Here is an 18,390-nt window from a genome sequence, read left to right as displayed (position 1 = left end):
ATCCTTCCCCTGGTGAGACACACCTGGCGTGCTGGGTCCAGCTCTGGGATTGCCAGTATGAGAGACAGATGAACATACCAAAGTGAGTCCTGTGACAGGCCACGAAGATGGGTAAAGGATGGGATCATCTGTTGTACGGGAGACACTGAGAGATCTGGGACCTCTCAGCTTGGAGAAAGCTCAGATAGAAATACCCGATGCAGGGAGTAAAGCAATGGAGCAAGACCCTTCTCTGTGGTGCCCAGTGACAGGATGAGGGGCAGTGGGCACAAACTGAAATGCAGGAAATTCCATTCAAACAAAAGAAAAGGTGGTCACACACAGGAGCATGTTGCTCAGAGAGGTTGTGGAGTCTCCATCCTTCAAGATTCTCAAAACCCAACGGGACCTGGCCCCGCTCTCGCTGGCTCTGCTTTTTTAAGCATTTGCTAGTGGGAGTTTAACCAGACTGTTTTTTTTCAGATTCCTGATTGCATTAGTTCAATACCCTATTTTTTATATGGTATTATACCACCAGGTGCTTCAGAACTGCCCAAAAGCCAGCCATGGTATGACATGCTTCCAAAGAGACTGCAGTTATATTGTAGTTAGCAAAACCTAAAAATATGGATACCTTAAATTTTTATAATGGGAAGATACCAGTTTGGGAGTAATTTCTTTTTGTCTGTGGTGTTTTTTCTTTAAATCCATGGGATTCTGATCTGGGGCTTCCTTCTCTGACTATCCTTACATTCACTTCCATTGGAAGAATCTCCAGCACCATTATTTTTCGTTTTTGCAGGGATGGAGCACTCCCAGAACTGAAGGTCCAGGAGCTCTAGCTTCTGGATCACCTGACACACTTCTTGTGTCTTGTGCAACTAGAAAAGACCTTGCAGACAGGATGGTATTGGTGATCAGCTGTCACTGCCTTGAACAAGCACTTTCCCTCGCAGTTCCAAAGCTGTTCAGGTGGTCTTCTATTTGTTTTGGCAACAGGATGGGTTAGTCAGTGTGCTCTGCAGTGCCTGCATTTCCCAGGCTCCTTCATAAACAGCATCAGGAACTTTGAGCATATCACTGCAGCTATTTATTTTTTAAGTTTTCTGACTGCAACAGCCCTACCCATCTTTCTTGCAAATGTTATCTTGCAGGTGAACTGATTACTGAAAACCTGAGCTTACTCTTTGATACAGAGGAATTCAAGACTGATGAGTGTTTCTCGACAGCTTTTATGAGCACAGAAATGCCTACTGTATTACTACTCCATATTAAAAAACTGAAGTCAGCTTACAGTTGAGAGGACGCATTACACAAATAGTAATGCACTCCCGCACTCCCCTGCATTGTGTTTCAATATTAACATCACTTTCATCCACAAACTTTAAAGAATTCTTCAGCTGAAGAAAATGCTGACAAGAAGAAAAGCTTCTAGAGCTCTCATGCTACAAATATTGGAGGCATCTGATACTGTCCAAACTTTTTGCGTTAAGGAAGAAGGGGAAAAGGGGGGAGAGTGACCTATATGGAACATGCAAGAACCCTGTCTTCAAAATATGAGATGATAACTTTAACATTGTTCTCTAAGTAGTGGTGGTTGTATCTCAGTTAAACCTCAAGACAAGTATTATTAAGTCTCTTTAAGACATGCCCCCTCAGGAAACAGGTTTGTATTACCAACACAACCTGTTCTATTTGGACTCTAGTTAGTCTTCAACGAGGTGCAAACCACTTCATATGCAGCATGATGCATCTATTCTGTGATTTTCTGATACATAAGCCTTAAAGTAAATGAATTGTACCTGACCTTGGCTTGCATTTCGGCTCATTGATGAGCTTCAGACTCAAGCATGACCAAGGGCTGTCATAGCCAGCAATAGATCTCAGATCACGCGATCATTTCTTTGATACCAGTCTTTCTGTTTCCCCACTGATACTACAACAAACAAGCATATACAGTGCAGGGTTTGTCAAACTACTAAATGTTAAGTAATGTTAAGTAAAATTCATATTAATTAATTAATTAAGTTAAACATATTACAGTAGTGATGAAAGATTTTATTTGCTAATCTTGAAATAGGCTATTTGTTTATTCATGAGTATGTGAAACACCAAGTCCCAACTGATACGTAAATGAGGCTTGTTGTATGTTGGATTATGCAGGCATGGTTTTAATATTTAGTGTGTGAGATAAGCACTTAGGAAACATAGGAAAAAACATACCAGAATTTTAGCAGTGCAGAATCAAGTGTAACACAACAGTAGGTCAATATCACAAGCAACAGGATGGTTGCGGGTCATAGTAGTAGGATTATAGTGGTTTACATAATATCCTTGAATTTCTGAAATTGTTGGAAGATTTTGTTATAGTTTCACTAAAAAAAAAATAAATTCCTACTTGCTTTCAAAATAGCATCTGTTGAAGCTATCACAGCAGCATTTGGCACAGTATTCTCTAAATGAAAATGTTGAAATAATAATTTAAATATTTGTACAAAAACATGAGTCACAGCTGTACTACCTTACAGTAGAAACAAAGATAGCATCAGTATATGAGCAATTCATTTACACACTGTAGATCAGTGCTACCAAACTAGTTTGCAGTAAATGCATAGTAATAACTGCGTATGAGGACAGACAGTGAGTTCTTTCATAATAAAATAAAAAACAAGAGATGTAGCAATTCTTGTTTACAGAAATCCCCCTAAGACTTGTAATGTTACAAATTTTCACCGAAAATTCACACTGTTCCAGTGCCAAGGTTACACACAGACCTAAGAGTCCATATGCACAAAGTAGCCATTAAAGTATAATTAGGTAGAACCATAGAATGTCCAGAGTTGCAAGGGACCCACAAGGATCATCGAGTCCAAAACCTGTCCCTGCACAGGACAACCCCACAGTTCACACCATGTGTCTGAGGGTGTTGTCCAGTCTCTTCTTGAACACTGTCAGGCTTGGGGCCGTGACACCTCCCTGGGGAGCCTGTTCCAGTGCTCCACCACCCTCTGGGTAAAGAACCTTTTCCTCATGTCCAACCTAAACCTCCCCTGGCACATTTTCCTGCCATTCCTTCAGATTCTGTGGTTGGCCACTAAAGAAAAGAGCTCAGCATCTGCCCCTCCTCCTCCCCTTGTGAGGAAGCTGTAGCTGCCATGAGGTCTCCTCTCAGCCTCCTCCAGGCTGAACAAACCCAGTGACTTTAGCTGCTCCTCATACAGCTCCCCTTCAAACCCTTCACTGACTTCGTATCTCTCTTCTGGACACTCTCCAGTAGCTTTATGTCCTTTTTATCCTGTGTTGCCCAGAACTGCACACAGTGCTCCAGGTGAGGCCGCACCAGTGCAGAGCAGAGCGGGACAATCACCTCCCTCGCCCGGCTGGCAACGCTGTGCTTGGTGCACCCAGGACATGGGTGACCCTCTTGGCTGCCAGGGCACACTGATGGATCACGTTCAACTTGCTGTCCACTAAAACTCCCAAATCCTTCTCCGCAGAACTGTTTTCCAGCATCTTGTCTCCCAGTCTGTATGTAATTTCTTTCTCCCTATGGCTATTTAATATTGGACACTGCCTAGGTTTTGAAATGAACTGATGTTCCATAGTGAAGAAAACAGATGTAACTGGGATCCATGTCTCTTTATTTTATTTTATTTTGAAGTTAGAGGTTTTGCAGTGCATAAGGCATGGGTTCTCATTCTTGTGGTGCCTGAAGCTAATACCTTTTCACAGGCATCTCCAAGGTACCTCTTTCTCTCTACCTCTTTTCTCTGGCCCTGAAAAAACTCAAACATTTTATCCACTCAGAAGGCTTCTGATAGCTGTTTGTTTGTTATTTGGGGTTTGCTTATCTACTTCATCACTTTGAGTCAGGACCTCATGTCAGTAAAAGTGTTGCCATTCCAGAACAGGAACAAGAAGCTGGGGTTTCTCCATCTGTCCCCTCACCCTGCTACTGTAGTGAGATACTGTCTGACAATCTTAGAGAAAATGTAGCCATGCCAGACATTTTCATACTTTAAAGATACATTTTTCAGAGTGTGTGTACTCCTTATCCACCTTTACAGAGCTAATCCTTCCTCTTGACAGATGGCCTTGTAGCTACAGTATGAAAGAAACACTATACAGAGGGATGAACTGAAGAAGAGTGATGCTGAAGTTCACACATTGGGTGTTTGTTGGGATTCAGGATAGTACCTTATAGGGATTTTTGTGGATCTGGTTTCCATCATGACAAAACTGCTTCTGGAAAAGAACATTCAGAAGAAAAAAGTACATTAGCGTTTGTATAAATTCAAATAATCCTTCTCCATCCCCACCTCAATGCTGAAGTGCAGCCCACACTGTAACCCTTTGCCAGCACAGCTGTGATTCCCCTGGGGACACGGGCACTTTGCTTGGTTGATACCTTAGCACCCATGTACGTTAGACATAGTGGCAATGCTGTGCTTTCACTGGCTTCGCTGGCCTTTTAGATTGGAACTGATCTAAAATCTCTGTCTTACCACAGCAAAATAGCCTTATTTCTGTGCTTTAAGAAACTGTTTTGCAGACCTAGCCTTGGCCTCTTGGGCTTGAACTAAACCAGACTGTTATCACAGCAATTTAAATAGCTTGTTTTTCAGGCCAAGTTGCATGACACCTCTAATTTAAACAATGTAGAATAAAGCTAATCTATTCAAAAGTAATCTTTCTTCAATGAAGAAAACTTCTAAAGCATTTGAGATAGGAATTATGGGTAAGAGTTTTAAAAAAAGCCCCCAGGGATGGTATCCCTTTATTTGGGTATGTGCACAGTTCAGACTGATTGATTCCTCCAGTCTCCTTTTTTCTTTAGGTTGATCTTTGCTACCAACCCATATGGTGCAAACTTTCCAAAAAACAGGTTTGTCACCACTGTCATTTTCCTGCCACAGCAGATATTAAGGAAATGTAGCCTTAACTGTAAAAATGAAACTCCTGTTTGATCAGCCAAGTAACCAGACATTGCTGGCCCAAGGCATGGGACTTCTATTGTTTAATCAAGGCATATTTGTACTCAAAAGCCAGTTGCACGGATATTTATTATGTTATTTGTTATGTTCATTTTCAACAAATATACATTTGTTTTCATTCTTTGATGTTGTCATCATTTATTAGTGCCACCTAGGTTAGCATTAAGTTAATGCCACAGGTGACTTGAGAGAAAATTCTAAATGATTGTGTAGTTTATAAACAACTGCAACGTAAAAAACTTCTATATGGTTATGGTAAGTTCTGCTTTAAATCTGAAGCCTTTGATTGATTAAAAATTTAAAGCACAAATTGATTTTCTTAATAGAGGACCAGAAAATTGTGTTAGCTTTCTTAACCACATTCTGTCTTTGCTGAAAAGTACTGGCTGTTTATAACTAAAAAAGAAGAGAAGCTCTTTGTTTATTCAGAAAACAAGCCAAGCACAGGCAGCAGACTAAGTCTTACTCTCTTACCCTTGTGCACCCCATACACAAGTGGATACTTGTTGCCACTTAAACCTGGACTATGTCTTTGGGCATTAGGATGTCTGTTGAGATTACAGTTTGTCCCTGTGTAGCTACATGTCTGATAGATACCAAAGGAGTTTCTAACGCCATTGTCGGTGGGTGGGCAAACAACGACGAAGGACACTGATCTCCTGTCACTAACCTGTGGCTGAATCAGCCAGGTAACAACATGGCATTCTGGATCCCATTCAGTCATCTTCTTTCCTTTATTTTTCTTCATTCACTGACTGTTTTGTTGTGTTTAAATTACTCAAAATAAGACTAACCATTTCTTAATAGTTGTGCTAGACCAGTGCAGTGTGAGAAATGTCACTCAGTTATTCATTGTTCTGCTGTATTTCCTTTTTTATAAAAATACTGTGTTGGGTATCCTAGTAGAGATGACAAAGCACAGGGTCTCTTAACCCTGGTTAGCTATGAGCGGAATAATCCTGCCTATGATAGCTACAGTTGTATGTAAATTTAAGCCTAACCCCTAAGCTGTCAGGGACCAGTAAGTCTCTTGGGCTTCATCCCATCAACCCCGTGTGACTGGAAGTCCCTTGGGAGCACAGAGCTGGCCCTGGGAGGCAAAATTGTGCTTTCCCCCCATGCAGTAGCACAGCAAGTCACGCACACCAGCTCCACAAATGCCCTCCATCCATGAGGCAGCAAAAAGATTCTCACCTGAAGGTGTTCTCCTTGCTTCCCCTAAAAACCAAGCACACAAGCTGAAGCCATGCAGTTTCAGTGCCCCGGCAGAGGTGACAACTAGGCTATGAGGGGCTGCGTTCTCCATCCCTTTGCATTTGGGGACCACGGCGTTGAGACCAGCAGCTTGCCAGAACGGTGCCCTAACCTCATGCCCAACATGCAGCGCAAAGTGGTACTTTTGAGGGGACTTCACGGACTTTGAGGCTTAGTTTTGGACCTCCAAAGACACACTGTCCAGACTGGAGGTCCAAAACATGGTACTTGCAATAGGACTAAGTCATTCACCCTGAGTCACACCAGGAGTCTGGGATGCTTTCACTCAGGGCCATCACTCTCAAGTGACAGGACCTAGACAGACAGGCATAATTTGATCAAAGACTGAGCCCTTAACTAGGATGGTGGCCAAGGGCAGCTCCCACCCAGCCATTCATATCACATCATCTTTGCCCAGGTGACATTTAGAAGCCTGCTAGAATTCCTGACAAAAATAAAACCAATTTAAAAATCCAGAGCACTGTAATTGCACGTGTTTATCAAATTCATCAAGTAAATTGTGTAAAGGAAGTTGACTGAAAGCCCTGCAAAAGTTTTAATTAAAATTACTTTCACTGTGTAAAAGGAGTCCACCAAGTTTTATAATTAAATTCTAGCAAAAGGATTTCACTGGAAAATGTCAGTGCATCAGTTGCGTTAATTGCCTAATGCTGTTCAACACGGCTTCCTTTGCTGCTTTACTGATGGAGTAGGAAGGAGAAGAATAAAAATACCATGCTGACACCTCTCCACAGAACAGTGGATATTAGTCAGTTTGAACACTTTCCTGCTTAATAGAATGCATTACCTTAACTTTTCACAGGGAGGAAAGCAATATTCTCAGTAGTGAAAACCAGCTGGATATCATTAACAGCTTGAAAGTGGAGGTGGTGCTTTCATTGCTTCCACTTTCCCTTCCCCCCCTCCTCCTTACGGTGTCCTTTACAGAACCATAGCTTTATTTTCCCCTGTTCTGACTTAACTGACCCCAAATTACAGCTTTCTGGCAAAATGAAGCTGGACTTTCTGAGTTTTCCCTCTACATTTTGTCAAGCACATGGTTCCTCACTGTTTTTCTGTGTTTGGTTTTGCACACAAAGAAAGTCTGATGTTTTCTGAAAAATAAGGGGCAAAAAGGGCTCTGCCTTTTGCAGTAGCTGCAGTTTGTTGCTCTCCCCAGGAAAGGGACATTGTCAGGCAAAGAGAGATTTCTTTGGGCAGTCCAATGTACAAATTTTGCAGGATTAGCTCCAGTAGGAGCCAAAGTGCCATTAGCGAGGATATGTCTGGAAAAGGTCACAAAACTCAAACAGGATTGTCAGCCTGTTTCTTTGTGTTCCCTCTTACAGTGAGGATCCACTGTTATCTGCAGGTTTCATCCAGTGTTACACCGGACAGGAACTTTGCTGTTCTGCCGTACTCTTTCACCCAACACACGTGCTTTTCTCCTGATTACTGCTCATCTATTTGGGACCCCGCTGCTCTTTATCCATGAGTTAGGAAGAGCCCTTGTCTCACTCCTAGATGGTCAATAAATGAGTTACATCCAGCAGCATTTAATTATTTACAGCTATATCCAAAACAGTTTTCAATGATACATCCGTGATGCTGGAGTGGAAAGTAAAGCTCTTCATTAGGAAATTACTCATCCCAGCAGGGTGGGGGTGGATGTTTCTCATCACCACCAGCCTCTCTGTTGCTGTGAATCTTTAGCTGGTAAGGAAAGTCATGATATCACTGCCCCGGGCATGGTGTATTTAACAAATGGAGGTAGATGTAAACCCTAAGGGGCACGGGCAATATACAAGATTTATTCCCTTCCTCTAGGGCATGGGTGTTAAATTCATTTTCACCAGGGGCCACATCAGCCTTACAGTTTCCTTCAAAGGGCTGAATGTAATTTTAGGACTGTTTAAATGCAACTACTCTTACTACAACTTGTTTTCTGGCCATTGGTTCTTTGCTTTTCCGCTTTCTCTCTCCCTAGGGATCACTTTTGCACCTAATGGGATTGCCACTGTTAGCTTTAATTATTTTAATACAAATTTCACTGTACTGGGTTAAAATTATCACTTGCAGGTATAGCTCTATATATATATATATATATATGTATTTTAAAGCCTCTAGCTTTCACCTTTTTAATCTTTTTTCTCTCTCTCAAGCTCAAGAAGATAGAAATAGTTCTATTTTTCAATTTATGTAGTGTTTGAGTTGTTGGGCATGGCAGCATATTTCCATCCTCTAACTAGACTTTGGAAGACCTCTTAGAAGGTCTGTTGAGTCTACCATAGCTTATCTTCTCTTTATTTCTGTGTAGCTTTTATTTCCCTATATGTAGAGTAGGAGAAGTACATCTGGAACATTGTGCTTGAAGTTTATTATTTTTTCATTACCTCTCTTTCTGAGAAGAGAAACTTAAACTATAGTGTTCCATATAGTTTTAGTATGTCAAATAGCTGATTTTTGTTTTCCTGTGTCCTTATTTTTAATTAAACTATATTTTCTGCTTTTTATTATTTAATCTGTAACATATGACTAATTGTCTTAATTGTAGTCTGACTTTTTTTCTGATGAGAGGAAAGTGAATAAAAGGGTTTATTATTAGAAAGCAAAAAGGTCACAGACCACTCTAAAATCAAAATGTGAGTAGGTGGATGAATATGTAAAGTCTTGGTAATTATTGTGTTTTCCAGACTGCATGGTAGGACTTGTATTATTTATATTGTATCACAGATCTATTACATATAAACTGTGATGACCCATCAGCTCCAGGTTGAGTTTTCAGCCAGAGTGTTTGTTTCCTTGCATGATCATTTTAGCTTCAAAATAAACTTCATTCTGTTTCTGCCGTTCCTGAGCAAAGTTTATGCAAAATATCCCAAAGGCAGTAAACCACCCAAAACTTAATTGCTGGTAAGAAACAATTTTTGATGAGAAAAGTGTTATTGCAAGGCATGATTAGTCATTTAAAATCAGCCAAGTGATGTTTGTGTAGCTCCTCCAGGATAAATATTATGTATTGGGCTGTTGATTTGATCTCTAAATGACTATGGGGTCTGATCAGGTCTTGTTTGCACATTAATAACATTTCCAAACACTTACACTTCATCACAGCGAGCAGGAGTTAGTGAAGAAGGTTTAGGGATGTGGGCACATGCCTACATGTGAATGGACTGTGATTATGTCTAAAGAGATGGTTTACTCCAGTGGTCATCAAGACTATGAATTGGGATCAAGAGAAGACAGGTTGCTTTCTCTTTATTTTCTATTGCAGAAGTAGTTAGCCAGTACCCAAGGACATATTTTTAATCCTTCCTGTGATGAAATAACAGACAATTAGTGCAAATAGTAGGAACAGAGGTGAGTTGACTGTCCACTGTGTTTTTCAGTAGGTCAAGGGAAGCTGTTGCTGGAAAATCCCATGCAGTGGCTGCTGGCACAAGGTGCGCTCTGTGCTTGCCCAGCGCAGGGGTCATACCTGGGCTACTGGAGACCTGGGGAACTGCTGAACATGGCTGAGTCTGGTGGCATTTCCCACTGCCCAGCAACATTTTCCCAGTCATCCTAGAGCCTTCATCAGGATGAGGAGAGCAAGTTGTGCGGGTGTCACTGGTGTGTGTGTGCCCTGTTTCACCTCCTGAGAGGAGGTTTTAGCATAGAGGGTGTTGGTCTGTTCTCTCAAGTAGCAAGCGATAGGATGAGAGGAAATGGCCTCAAGTTGTGCCAGGGGAGGTTTAGATTGGATATTACAAACATTTTTTTTTTTTAATGGAAAGGGTTGTCAGGCATTGGAACAGGCTGCCCAGGGAAGTGGTGGCGTCACCATCCCTGGAGGTGTTTAAAAGATGCATAGACGAGGTTCCTAGGGACTTGGTTAGGTGTGAACTTGGCAGTGTGACATTAATAGTTGGACTTGAGGATCTCAAAGGTCTTTTCCAATCAAAATGATTCTTTGATTTGCTTTACAAGCATGGGTGGAGTAGTACTCAGGGTTGCTGGTAAGAAGATAATGACCATGAAATGAAGAAGAAGCAGAAATCGCTTGGCCCAGCCACCCTTTCTACCTGACATCAACCTCCCACAGCAGCAGTGCATGATTTACCCTGTTTGTCCCTAAGCACAAGCCTCAAATGGTTGCTACAAATTCTTCTCAGATCAGGCAATACCTTTGCTCTCACATTAACTCACACGGGAAATTTTCAACCTGGCATTTATTTCAGTGCTTGCTGATGTACTTAGTAAATGCGATGAGGAAAGATTTGAATGCACAGATAATGTGCAGTGCCTGACTGTACTCTGATTTTTAAAAAAGGAAGGCTATGTCCTTTTAATTGTGTAAGATACATCAATGCTTTCCAAACAATTTGTAAGCTGCTTTCACCCAGCACTGAAACATGGTTGTGTCTTTTCTGTGGAATGAAGATAGAGCTAAAAGCAAATGCAACAATTTGCTGGTTTCTGCTACTGCATTTCAAGTGGAAATTGTGCAGAGCACATAACTCGGTGTTCTGGGATATCAATAATTGCTGTACCTCTTGTTTGAAATTGGTACAGATCTTTGATACAGTTTCATATAAACCCAGAAATGATGCCCAGAACATAGCCTGTGCTCTGAGTATTTCCTTGCCTTCCTGAACTGAATTTTGTGTATATATTTCAAAGGTGAAGCACAAAAATTAGAGCACGTATCTTAACAGGTCTTTATGAGTTGTGAATACATGGCACTTCAACTTTGCAACTAAACAAAACTATTGATGCATGTTGCCATCTGATAGCCTAAGAGCCCTATGAAAAAACAATGATGGATAGTTTATCACTTTTATTTATAACTGAAACTTGATTTAAGCTGAATAAATAACCTTAAATTGAAAGATGTCTAAGCGGTCTGTGTGGACAGCACTCTGGTCATTACTTTTGCTGTATTTCCTCTTGTGCTTTTCCCATCTTTTAGTTGTAATTTGAAGGACAAGAAGAGATTTTACTTTCCACTGATGGTGCAGATCTTCTTTGTCTTTTCAGGACAGTCAAGTGTAAAAAAATTAAAACCCTGGACAAAATGCTGGTCATAATAGCTTTGATCCAGAGAAATGTCTCCACTCAGAAAAGGTGTTTGACTGTATTTTATTGTTAACAGCTTCAACAAGAAAGAAATAGGTATCTGTTTCCAGAGAAAGAAATCAACTTTCAACAATTCTCATGCTTCATGCTTGTCTCCAGTAAGGGCAGGAGGTCTGGGCACCTTGATAAATTAAAATGACAAATATGCAGATCAAGCACATTAAGAGTTGTCCTCTTACCAGACTTAGCAAAAATATATACATAAACTAAGTAGGGAAAATCTCATTATGTATTTAACTTCACAGAAATATAGAGGGCCTGGTGCAAAGTGAAATGAGTAAATGTAAGGACAGGACAGCAAAACTGGAGTAAGAATTTTTCAGGAAAATAAAGTTTGAAAAAGTAATAAATGTTTCATTGCCTTAAATTCTAAAAAGAGTTAAATCGATAATGGGAAAGTTACCAAAAAAATTCTGTAACTCAGTATTGATTTTTATGTTGTCCTTTGAAAGGCACTAGCAGGTCATTGCTGAATTATATAGAAGAACCTTGAGAAGTTATGGATTTTACCACCCTGAAAAGCTACGTATTTGTTATTTAAGGTCACACTGACTGTTTATTTTTGGAAAATGATTAGTTCCACATAGTATGCAAGGGAGAAGAGTTCCAGCTGCCAGACAACAAATGTGAAGTTTCTGTCACTGTCAGTAAGGGGTCACGCATATGCCTTTCTGTTTTAAAATACAGGTGGGTTTTTTTTCCTACCCTAACCCAATCATTTATTAAGTTCTATTATTTCAGCTTTTCAATGAATCATTAACCAACATCACACCATTAGCTGATTTATGACCCTCGTTATTATAGTTTTATGTTAAACCTATGACATCCACATGTGGGACTCCTGTATAAATAAATTCTGGACTAAGCAGAGACGCTGTAAAAGAAAACGTGCAGATCAAACACCAGCCTGATGGCTGAAGATTTCCCCCTACCCTGAGGGAACTTTACAACCTCTGCATTCATGTAGGTGTGGTTTCAGAGCTTGGACCGTTCACTCATACATGTGTTGACTTCCCCCACAAATCCACCAGTGAAAGACAATGTCCAGCCCTGTTGCCCCAGTAGCTGTGTGGTTAACCCTTGTGAGACTGATGGTTCTGCACTAGGCATCAAATCCTGCAGGTTTCCTTCTCCAAAGAAGGATGTTCTTGGATGCAGGTATCATGTTCTCCGGCTAAAACATACTAAAAGGTCTTCAAGTGACGGTGTGGAAAGTATTTTCCTTTGCAGCTATGTAATGCCTACAATTTAGGTGCCCTCGAGTCTCACAGCTCTGACCCTGTTGCCCTGGGCCACGTTTGTATTCAGTACAGAAAGTCACCACTGGAGCACAGTCAGGATCTTTGGTGGGCTGAGTTGTCTTCTGGATGCCCCACACTCCCCTGCTTGGGTTTTTTGGTTTTTGTTTTTGTTTTATTTGGTAGCTTTTTTAATGCATTTACTTATGCTTCTTTGTTGCTTCAAGGCACATAAATATTTAACATCATTAATATAGGAATTCTGGACAGCACAGGCAATGAATATCCAACCTTTAGCTAGGAAGTAAGTGTGAGAGGTGGTCAAGGCAGTCTCTGGAATGACAAGAGCCTAAGTAGTAACTTTATGCCAAGTGTTGTCGGCAGTTCAGATATATTTTAATTTCTGGTGATGTTAAGAGTTGGGACATACAGTCTTTACTTAATCCATCAGCTTGGCTAACTAAACACTTTACTACTGTGCAATGGCTATTTGATATCTTCTCTATATTAAATTGCCAGCCAGCATTCTGTTTAATTACACTTTAAATTTAAATGCATGTGTTTTTTTTTTTTTTCAGAAAAAAAAATCTATTCCTTTTTCTCTTTAAACAGCTCATGTTCACTTCAGTGCCAGTTTTATAATTTCCTTCTCTGTTTTATGACTATGCTTTATCTTTTTATGTTCTTTTTTTCCCCTGTATTTTCTATTGCTTCTTGGAGAAGAAGGTATCTTCTTTAAATATTAAATATGCAGTAGGACATAAAGAAAAAGGAAATCCCCAAATTAATCTTCCTACCTAGTTCTGCTTTACAGCTTCATTTCCTTTCAGTTTTCCTTTAATACCTTACCAACGCTGTGATAAATTGGTCCAGATAACACTTTTTATTTTCCTCAATATAGATTAAATACCTGTGTTGGGGGAAAAAAATTATTGTTAAGGGAACTTTAAATTTGAGCCTCGAGATTTCGCGCTGTGTTTACTAGGAATGCTGACTGCATGAATGAGATTAAGAGGAATGTGCTGGCAAAGGCCACACAGCGCTGCAGTGCATCGAACCCCCAGCACTGCTTGGGTGCACCTGAGAAGGTACCAGCAAATCACTGCGGCTGTATCCTGTAGCTAAAGCAAGACTGAATTGGCTAAAATAATTCTGTGTTATTTTGGGGACTTGTGAAGGCCAGACCAAAAAAATAAACCTTCCACCGGTTATTTACTCTTTTTTTTGTTCTTCTTTTTACCAGGTAAAAGATGATCTGAATGTTAAAAACAGTATGGTATCTTTAATCTATTCAGTTGTTTTTATTTCAGGTTTTGTGTCCCACTTAATAGAAATGGAATATGGTGTAGAGGCTTTATTTGAGGAAAAATAAATTAATTTGATTTGAACTTTCCATGCAGATAGAGAATTATGAAAAGGACTATAAACTCCAGTAAAAGAAACAGAGTTACAGCGAACCTGAAATCAAACCACAGTATCTTTTATGTCCTTCCAGTGTCTAATTGCTGTATTTGCCATAAAACCTGCTGAGAAATTTTTTCTGCTTTATCTTTGGGGAAAAAAAATGCACTGTTTCTGCTCTTTTAATCAGAGAATTGTTTGCTATACCTTGTATGATTGACAGTTTTTGCCAGACAAAGTGGGGAAAATTTGATTTGCACAGTTTGAGTTCTTATCAGTTTTGAAGGAAGTGATTATTTCTGTTGGTCTTTCCTAGACATGATGGGTCTTCAGGTAGGTATCTTTAAACAGTAATTATTTCTGATGGGAAGAAAGGGAAAATAAATGGACTGCTGTGTATTTGCTATTTACTTTGATGATACTCAGCCTTGTTCTAAATGCCTTGCTTTATGTTTACTAGATAAAGTAACCTCCGTGTTTTGGCACTGAATTTTGCCATTCTTTCTCAGTTGTGCCTTTTGTCTACATTACCTTTCTCAACATATACAGTCTGAACTGTCAAAACAAATCATAAACAGAGCGAAAGGAATGCACTGAAATCTGTGGAAAATGTGGACCAAAAAAATGTTTTTTCTTACCAAAAGTAGAACTGAGCACATGAACACCGAAAAGACCTTTTTCGTTAATACTCTTCACTGGGTTTCCATTATTGCAGAGGTGTTTTAGTGCTGGAAATAAGAAATTGCACTAGTGTTAGAGCTGATTCATTTAATATTTTCCTGCAAAATACAATTAGGTTCAATAATAAGTTCTGGGCCCCTCAGTTCCAGAAGGACAGGGAACTGCTGGAGAGGGTCCAGCGCAGGGCAACAAAGATGATTAAGGGAGTGGAGCATCTCCCTTATGAGGAAAGGCTGAGGGAGCTGGGACTCTTTAGTTTGGAGGAGACTGAGGGGTGACCTCATTCATGTTTATAAATATATAAAGGGTGAGTGCCATGAGGATGGAGCCAGGCTCTTCTTGGTGGCAAACAATGATAGGATAAGGGGTAATGGGATCAAGCTGGAACACAAGAGGTTCCACTTAAATTTGAGAAAAAACTTCTTCTCAGTGAGAGTGACAGAGCACTGGAACAGGCTGCCCAGGGGGGCTGTGGAGTCTCCTTCTCTGGAGACATTCAAAACCCACCTGGACATGTTCCTGTGCGACCTCACTTAGGCGTTCCTGCTCCAGCAGGGGGATTGGACTAGATGATCTTTTGAGGTCCATTCCAATCCCAAACATACTGTGATACTGTGATACTGTGAATAAGTACAACTCTATATTCCAGTCTAATACCTTTTTACTCTGCATTGTAAAGTCTTTAAGTACTATAATTCAGGTGTTTCAAGAATGCACATTGAACATTAAGTGCTGGACACCACAGTTATTGCGTTCTCATAAATGTTACTGTAAAGTATGTTAAGCATGTTCATACATCAAAATCAGTACTAGGTAGTTCTCAGCAAAGTTTTACTTGCATTTCGTGGATCTACATTGTTTTACGCAAAGTTACATGGGTATGAATTCATATATCATGGAATCATAAATAGTTTGGGTTGGAAGGGACCTTCAAAGGTCATCTAGTCCAACCCCCAAAGTCTTCAGATTATTTAAAAATACAGTGAGAAAAGAGCAGTGGAAAAAAAGGGATGCTGAAACCAACTTGGCTGCCCTGTTAAGGGCTGCTGCTCCGCATTGGTTTTTCTGGTGGATCACCCTGCACCAGCCAGCCCAGCTCTGTGAGGAGCTGAGTTTCCCAGCTGCCACCACACTCACCGGAAAAATGAAAGACACCAGCACCTTACGGCATCAAACCCACAGATGAAAAGGAATAGCAGTATTTCCCCTGAAGCCTGTGACTGAATGGTTGCATTCTGTGAACTATAAAAGTGCCAGGAACCCAGGTGCCCGGTTCCCCCCACACTGATTCAGGGGCAGCCTCTCCAGCATACCAGAGAACTCCGGCTCAATTCCAGACTGTGGTGCCTCTCTGTATCAGCATCCAAATTCAGCTGCCCATTCCCTGGCCAGCTGCTGGGGCATGACTACAGGTGCTGTGGGTGAACCTGCTCTTGCAGAGACCGAACCCTTCCCAACAGACGCTTTGGGACCTCTCTGGAGCAAGGCTGGATGGAGGCTGAGGACACATTAGGCTGGGTCCTGGCACTAGGAATGGTCCAAGTACAAGGAGGGGCTCTGGAGTGATCTACTCTGATGGCACCTCATGCACAGGTCTTAGTTTTGGGTCTGGGGTTGTTTTTTTATTTTTGTTTTAATATTGATCTTATTGCATATATTGTTTTCTCTTTAAATGGGTGTAAAGCGCAGGCCATGACATTTGAGGCCCATTTTTGTTATGAAGTCACGATCTAGACCTCACAGTATCACGAGCAGATGAAATGAGACTGCTGTTTATTTTCCCAGATGCTCTAATTTGGGGCAGTAACACACAGGGCATGCATGTGATAAACTGCACTTTGGTTGGTGTTTCAGAGGAAGGGAGCTCTTTTTTCCTTTGTAGTTGGGTTTTGAAACATTGTCCTTGTACCTTGCCCTGAGAATTGTTACTGAAATCGATTTTGTGCAAGAGACTATTTTTCAGTATGAAAAATGCCATTGCAGGCTTGATACTTAAGTTATAATTTCTTTGTGAGCATAAACTCATGCAGCAAACTGTAATAAAATAATAGTTTAATTGAGCCTGCTTTGCACAGGCTCAGTCCAAGCAATCTCACAGCTGGTTTTGGCTGAGTTGATGTATAGCCAGTGAGGGGGATAACTTGATTTGAAAGGACTGAAAGCAAACACCTTTTATATTGCTCTTCTGCATTTCTTAAGACTTCCTGTCTATCTATTTAAATTTCATTAAAACTGATAAGGACTAGCTAATGCATATTGTATCTGTCCACAGGGATGGTTTTATTTTCTTTTAGCTTGGAACAACATTAAAAACACGTTTTGTTTGTTTCTAATTTTGGTGTAGCAAAGGATATTTTCCTTTATTTCCAAGATTGTTTACATATATTGAGCCCTTTCATTAATAAGTTAACACACGTAAATCATAAAGTAGTTAAATCATAATATACTGGCTTTCAGTAAAGTAGGTTTTCCTAAACAGTACCTATAAAGTTGGTGCAGGTTTATTTTTTTCTCTTAACAATACTATGACTTGTTCACAATTATTTCCTTCAGCAGTTGTCTAATAATTTGTACTAAGAATTAAGATTGTATACCCTTGTTGGTTTAATTTTGCTTTATATGACCAATTAAGAAAACAGTGATAATGTTTTCTTGTGTGGTACCCCTGATGTCAGAGCGGGGGTTACAGGTTCAGCTCCCACCTCCACTACATGTGTCCTGTGCGACTGTGGGCTGGTCACACAATGTTTGTTTCTCTGGTTCACCCCTTGAAGTGGGGAGAGCATTAATGCTTTGATGCTGGCGGAGAATACTGTGGGACTGTGTTGGCTTCGATGCTGTCCTCTTGGGGGGCAGCTGCTTAACTTCTCAATAGTTTTCTTCTCCTGCTTCGTTAGAAAAGTAACTGTTTTCTTATTCCAACTCGGGATTAATGGAGCTGTTTGATGACTCTGGTAGGCACGGTTGTAAGAGAGGGAGACAAACTTTCCTGGTGTTCCTTTGGCTTATGGCTTATCTCAGCTTTACTGAGAGACTCAGCAGCATAGCTACCTGGGGAACAGCTAGCTCCAGTTCCTTAGAGAGATTCAGATAAACATCTGGACCTGTTCAGCCCTTTCCAATTCAAGAAATCTTTTACCAGTACATACTTAGATCCCGCAGCTCATTGTGCTGAAAGGACATTGGCAAAATGAAGTGCCACAACTTGTTGGGCACAGTGTGGGAGCTGAGGGTTGCACTTTTGCACTTAGAGTGCAGTAAAGGTGCTCAGCCCAAATGCCAATGGCATACCTTTGCTCAAAAGAAGCCTTTCCTAGAGACTTGAAAGACTTGGGGTTGTTCAGCCTGGAGAAGAGAAGGCTCCAGGGACACATTATTGCAACCTTTCAGTACTTAAAAGGACCTATAGGAAGACTTTTTAGAAGGGTCTGTTGTGATAGGACAAGGGGTAATGGCTTTAAATTGAAAGAGGAGAGATTCAGACTAGGCATGAGGAAGAAATTTTTTACAATGAGGGTGGTGAAACACTGGCCCAGGTTTCCCAGAGAGGTGGTAGATGCCCCATCCCTGGGGACATCCGAGGCCAGGCTGGATGGGGCTCTGAGCAACCTGATCTGATTGAAGATGTCCCTGCTCATTGCAGGGGGGTTGGACTAGATGACCTTTGAAGGTCCCTACCCAAACTATTCTGTGATTCTATGACCTTGTTCAGTCATGGGGCTCCA

At 40.7% G+C, this 18,390-nt stretch overlaps 1 protein-coding gene across 7 annotated transcripts in view; it reads left to right on the top strand.

Annotated features, from left to right (window-relative positions):
* Positions 1-18,390, top strand: part of GK (glycerol kinase) — a 65,318-nt gene that overhangs the window by 40,310 nt on the left and 6,618 nt on the right. For 2 of the 7 annotated variants that reach the window (XM_065070608.1, XM_065070583.1), the window contains one exon: positions 1,134-17,146. The exons of the other annotated variants lie outside the window; for them this stretch is intronic. In XM_065070608.1, coding sequence (XP_064926680.1) covers positions 1,134-1,279 — 146 coding nt within the window. In that variant the 3' untranslated portion in view covers positions 1,280-17,146. Of the gene's footprint in view, positions 1-1,133; positions 17,147-18,390 lie in introns of those variants that run through there. 7 annotated transcript variants of the gene reach the window in all.

This window comes from Columba livia, chromosome 1 (genome assembly GCF_036013475.1).
Source record: "Columba livia isolate bColLiv1 breed racing homer chromosome 1, bColLiv1.pat.W.v2, whole genome shotgun sequence".
Lineage (NCBI taxonomy): Eukaryota > Metazoa > Chordata > Aves > Columbiformes > Columbidae > Columba > Columba livia.
Note: the sequence above shows the minus strand (reverse complement) of the source record. Positions and strands in the feature narration are given on the sequence as shown.